The sequence below is a fragment of the Lycorma delicatula genome, chromosome 6 (genome assembly GCF_047948215.1).
Source record: "Lycorma delicatula isolate Av1 chromosome 6, ASM4794821v1, whole genome shotgun sequence".
NCBI classification, from domain to species: Eukaryota; Metazoa; Arthropoda; class Insecta; order Hemiptera; family Fulgoridae; genus Lycorma; species Lycorma delicatula.
The window spans coordinates 126,411,423-126,417,929 of record NC_134460.1 but is presented as its reverse complement, the minus strand read 5'-3'; the positions used below and the strand labels follow the sequence as shown (position 1 = coordinate 126,417,929).

The following is a 6,507-nucleotide window of genomic DNA, read 5'->3' as shown; positions in this document are numbered from 1 at the left end:
AAACCAATAAATATAATTTACATAGCCAAGTGAAAGTGTCAAATTAATAAATTGAAAAAAAAATATATAAAAAACAAGTAAAATAAAATATAAAATCATAATAAATTTTCATAATCAGTAATTCAATGTACTACGGCACAAAATATAATATACATAAACAAATTATTGAAAAAAAATCAAAGTAGAAATTGTCTTCCCCATAAAATATATTTTATTTAAACTTATAATAAAAAAATTCAATCCCATAAAATTATCACAAAAAAATTAACAATTCTAAGAATAAATATACATAAATATAAGCATAAAATAAATATTAACATAACAACATATCAAAATTTTTTTCTTTATTATTATAATTAGGTTTTGTAAAATAAATCACTGCATGAAAAGAAACTGAAATGAAATATTATTAAAAAAAGAAAAAAACAAGAACATGAATGTTAAATTACAATTTATAATTTTAATGTTGTCAAAACAAAGAAGTGTTATCACTACATTTTTATTTTATTTAATAATGAAAAATATACAGATTATTTCACCATTTGTAGGTATTAAATGAATTGATATATATAAAAAAAAGGACAGCAGTTAAATGTATGTAGAAGAGACTGTTTGTTACATTGTTATTTTTATATTAAAAGATATACATATATATGATGTGGTAAATAAATATACAAATATTTGTTGATGAAATCTTGTATGCTTATTTACGACGTGGTATGATAAACATATAACATTTGTCGTTAAATATATTCAAATAACATCAAAGTTAACGAATAGTGTATTCAGGAGAAATTCTGGCCGATTTAGAGTCATGCTTTATTACATATTAATTATAGTTGTGTAATATAACGTACGTTGGGTCACCGCATTAAATCGCCATCATATTTGTAATTGGTGCGATGCTAAACTCAATCACGACCATTAATACACATATAAACGATGTGACTTCATAATTACATGACATGCCAACAAGTACCATGTAATATTATTTTTATATTTTATCTATACATACTTTTTTTATTATTTATTTATTTATTTTAATGTGACCCCAACTGAACGATTCGCAAATAATAAAAGTTGTTGAGGTGTTTTGTTGTTCCAGACTTGAGTTAACCTGCCCTTATTCCTTGGCAGGATTGGGAATCAATCCCTCATTATTTCCTCTCCATATAGCAACAGGAGAGGTTTTTTTACTGGTGGAGAACCAAGACGCCGCATGGCGTTCTCACCTTATAACCCCTCACACCCATGGTGTCCACCCCTCATATAGCAGCGCCAGATTCTCCAGGCTTGTCGCTTCATTTATTGTCCAATCAACCTGGTAAAAACATAAAATCACAATCTAAATTTAAAAAAAATTATACATAATTGCAGATAGCTAAATCTATCAGGTTTTTTAAGGTATAAATGACCAGTTATTACGACTGAAAATTTTATTTCAAATTCATTTTTTACACAAAAATTTCTTAAACATACTAAAGGGTAAAAAATCTCTTTCCAAAACACACAGTGTTGATTAAGAACGCGAAAACACAGATTGAAGTAAAAAATTTCAACAATTACTTTTATTTCAAAATGTTATTAAAAACAAAAAAAATTGTAACATGTTAAAATGTTTCTCTTATAGAGTAACCTTAATAACACATTCTCTGTAAATGCTCTACAGTAGATGCTGCTTACTATAATCACTTTTTTACATAACAAAAGTGAGCCAGTAAAGCAGCTGATAATTATGCTTAAAACATAACCTAATTTTATGTAAAAAGGTTGTAAAACAGTGTTTCCAAGTGTTCATGGTGACAAGTCTAATGACTACATGTATTAGTTATATGTACGTTAAAACAAACTAACTAACATTGCAAAAACAAAATAAAAACTTATCTTTACTGTCATGTTTTTGTTTTAGTCAATTCTATTAAATACAGTTCTGTATTATAAAAAGATACAAGTACAAATACTAAATAATAAGAAATACTGTAAAATGTAAATTTATAAAATCATTTTATGTAATTAATTAAAAATAAAACATCTGTGATTTCAGTTATTCTGTAATTCCATGTTAACTGCTTATCTTTTATTAAATAAATTTTTTTATAGTGTTCTGGTCTTTCTCCACATAATCCCAACATTTTCATAGAACTAATAAATTGGTTATTTCTTTTAACAATGGAACTTGAGGCCGAATTTTTTCTGCTTCTTCAATCTTGTCCTCTTTCAGCTTTTCATTTTATAATTTCTGACACAATTTCATCATCAGCAGCAGGAGCAGAATATAGGAATGTCTTATCAACAGAGATCCACTGATTAATCTCATCAACCATACCTTTGATGGCACAACATCAGATTCAATAAAACCAGCTTTTTTGAAGCAGTTTTGAATGGTTTCAATTTTTATTTTGTTCCATGCTTTATATAACATATGAGTTGCATCTAGAAGTGTAATCTTTTTCGCCATATCATTTGCAGTCTTCTCACATCAAGCTTCATCTACCACTTGAATTATCATCCTCCTCACATTTTTTTCTAGGTAGAACTTGTTTCTACAATTCCCTGATCTAAGGGGTGTATTAAAGCTGTTAAAAAGCTGTATTAGATGGTAAAAAAAAATTCTTTGCTTTTTAAATTATCACTCGATGTTGACCTGTACACAATTGTCTAAAATTAAGGCTATTTTTCTTTTCTGAATGATTAATTTTTCATTCCATCCTGCCTGGGTTCCTCCAGTCAGCCACCTCCCACAAATTTAACCCGGGCCAGGGAGCCAGGTAATCAAAAATTGCAAAAACAGATCAGAAGTCATCCGAGCATTTTTGTTTGAACTGCAAGTTTACAAGCAAGGAAACTGTCATGTAAACATCTAGGATCTTGGATTTGCCTTTTTTAGAGTTATTTTTTACCACTTCCACTCATGCTGCAAATGAGGAGAACTGTTACATGGTCTTTCTGCTTTTTATCACCTGAGTTATCAATTTTTTAAAAATGTAATGAAAAATCAATAAGTGCTTTGAAATACAACCCTAGTTCACCGCAATTGCAGATATCAGGTTTGAAGTTTTTTAAAATCTTGGGAATCAAGTTCTTCTTCTTACTCAATTGTATGCAGCAGGTTAACCAGCATCCGATTTATCACCTAATGATTTCTTGAAAACAATTGTTTCTCTTTCCAACCATCTGTTAGTTTCAAATCATGATCAAATTTTTCTGCAAATTGTTTAGTTAAGATTCCACAATGATGGGCACGTTTAATATTCTTGCCTAGTGAACCACTTTAATAAAGCATGTTCATTTTCATTCTTACAATCACATCTCCCTCTCTCTGTTCATTTTCTGATTTAGGACAACTGCAGCCTCCAAATTCTTTGCAGTTTTTAATGATACGAGAAAGTTAAGTTTAAGAAAGTGTTATATTTTTATATCATATTTTTTTTAATTTTTCACATAAATTTAAATTTTAATGTTTATTTATGTGACATGATTTCAAAATTCACAAAAATTTCAGTACAGTACACAAAAAATAAACAGACAAAATCATAAATGATCACAATGAAACAATAGCAATGTAACACACTAAATAACATCTGAAGCACATATCAAATGAAAACTAAAAGATTTAAACATAAGAATCGAATCATATGTACAGTCCACATAGTAAAGAAAGATGAAATAAACTGAAACACAAATGGCCTTAAGTATACTGTAATGAATATTTAGTCTGCCGTCTTTTACAGACAGAAGTCTGGTGCAGAGCTGTTTATCTTTAGCCAGCTAGCAGCAAGACCATGGTAAGATATGATCATTTCCTTGGAGTTATCAATTGAAAACATTAAATACAGATAACTAAAATAAAATGAAAGCATAAACAATTCAGAGCAATAAACATAAATAATTCATTTTGTACTGTAACAACAAATAAACCTTTTTAAAGCATTTTAAATATTAAAATGTTGATTCAATATTATTATTGTTCTCATTTTTGATTCTATTACATGAAGAAAATATTTCCTGTATTTTGGTTTGGGTTTTAGAAAAATGATTTATCTGGTTGATTCAATTACCCAGTGATTCTAATAAGCGGCTCCTACTATATACAGTACAACCCTGCTACAACGTGGCCAAACAGGGACATCAGTTATACTTGTGTTATCAATGGCCATTGGGTTAACAACAACACTATTATAGTAGTTAAAATATCTGAAAGAAACAGCTACAAATAAAATTACTTTGTTATAAAATGAAAATGTTGAATAATACAATGAATTATGGAGTAACTGAATGAACTGTACTGTACTTACTATATTTGTGGCAAGATTTCATTTTCACATTGTTTTTCTCCGTAATTTTTATACATGTGGTACTTAACTAAAACACATTTAATACGACAACACTATGCTGCTCTACTTTAATACTATACTAGAACACATTTAAACAACATAGAAATTTAAAAATCCAAGTTTACAATAGTTATTACAAAAAGAAGGAATTTATTTTTGTTTGCTTAGAGTTTATGTTCTTTTTCTTATTTATACACAATTTAATAATTTGCAAGTATAACAAATAGGATCACAATCGCTCTGTTGTTACATACATGTCATTGAGGACTCTGATATGCATTCACTTTCTTCATCCAACAAATCATTCCCAGATGTAATAACAGACTACAATTTTATCATCGGATGTATAATAGCTACAGGAGTATTGTTGTCCTCTTGAACCTATTCTTCTAGATCAGCAACTGATAATTTTTGGCCGTATGTGTATGGTATTCTTCAGCATTGTTGTTGGTAAAAATATAAATATCCTCAATTTTGTAGTTATTCGTACATTCTGACCTGCAATTTGCTATTGTCACACTGCTTACATTATTCCATGTAATTCCAATAATTTTAATGTAATGGTTTTCAAAACATTTTCAACTTGTAGTCCTAAGTTTACAATAGCTCTATTATTAACTCTTGTCGATAATATGGTTTAAAGGTTCGAATAATTCCTTGATCCAGTGACTGGATTAATGATGTATTTTTAGGTAAATAACTGTAATTTTATTATCTTGATTTTAATAAGTTTGAAGGAAAATGGGCCGGACAATTATTAAAAAGTAGTAAAGTTTTCTCTTCCATCTTCTGTAAGTACAAATAACTCTTGATGGATGGCACAAATTCCTCGTTAAACCACATTAAAAAAGTATTTGATGTCATCTAAGAATTTTTATTACTGTTTTTTTTATAAATCACCAATAATGATTTCATATTTGAAACATCAAGGATTTCCATATTTACCAATACTTAGTGGTTTTAAATTACGATTTACAGATTTATTTGCACATAATAGAAAAGTAATCATTTCTTTATTAATATTCATACCCGACTTATCTGAAGAATACTTTAACATCTAATGATTTTTGTTGGTAGTGATTTATAGTAAAAACCAGTTTTGTTTCACAGTTTTAAATTTGTTCGTCACTTAACTATTTTCAGTTATAACCTTGTTTAAGGCTTCAGAAAATTCTATGGATGCATCCACTGAACAAGATTCTCCTTTGATCTATGCTCTGACAGATTTTCCATTACGATAACTATCCACTAGATGAATTAAAGTCATCACTGTTGTTGAGTTTTGAATGGAATTTTAAGCCTTGAACTTGTATAACTGGACCCAACATAGGTACGCCTTTGCTACAGAGGTACAAACATCGTCTTTGTAACATCAATGGCGTTAATGTCACAGACATACACTTTTTTCCTATCAGTTTATCTTTCTCTTTCATTCAGCCACGAATAGATCCTACTGGCACACTGAATTCCCCTGACAAGCTAGCTTTAGACTGACCGCTTTAACTTTTTCTATGATAAAAACTTTATGGACAATTATTTATGGAAAAAGGATTAGTATCAGATTAAAATTAATCACAAATGATTGTGAGACCGTATGTATGGTATTTCAACTACAATTGTGTTGAATATGTTATGGCTGCTACTGTAATTAAGTGGATGCATATGTCTACCAGATATGAGTCATTTGTCTAACATTTTTAATAAAATAAAATTGATTCAAATGCAGAATGGTACAGTATTGTATTTCTAATCTGGTTAGCGTTGTTTTCTAATAAAATCTATAACGCGATATGTTAACGCAACTTAAAAACAAAGTGCTGATAAGGAAAAAGTGGTACTTAAGCAATGTAACTTTTTGATATTATCTTATGTTTCTGTCATAATGTTTATATAGTGCAATATATATATATATATATATATATATACACACAGTAGTTTGATGGAGCTAAATATATTAGTGTAAATTATTCTGTACAATTTATTACTAAATACTGTACTTATAGGAAGTACAAAAAAATACATTTGTGTACATTTACAGTATTAAAAATTTCAAAATTTTTTATATACAATTATCCTTTCTTGGGAGACATGCGCACTTACCAGTATTATAACTGTATCTGCGGTTTATTGAACTGCCAAATAGTGGGGTTGTACTGTGTGTGTGTATACATAC

The 6,507-nt window shown here is 28.7% G+C and overlaps 1 protein-coding gene across 1 annotated transcript in view; it reads right to left on the bottom strand.

The window, feature by feature from the left end:
- Window positions 1-402: 402 nt before the first annotated feature.
- nonC (serine/threonine-protein kinase Smg1) overlaps window positions 403-6,507 on the bottom strand; it is a 254,741-nt gene continuing 248,636 nt past the window's right edge. Inside the window, exon 52 of the mRNA XM_075368488.1 lies at window positions 403-1,321. Coding sequence (XP_075224603.1) covers window positions 1,244-1,321 — 78 coding nt within the window. The 3' untranslated portion in view covers window positions 403-1,243. The remainder of the gene's footprint in view (window positions 1,322-6,507) is intronic.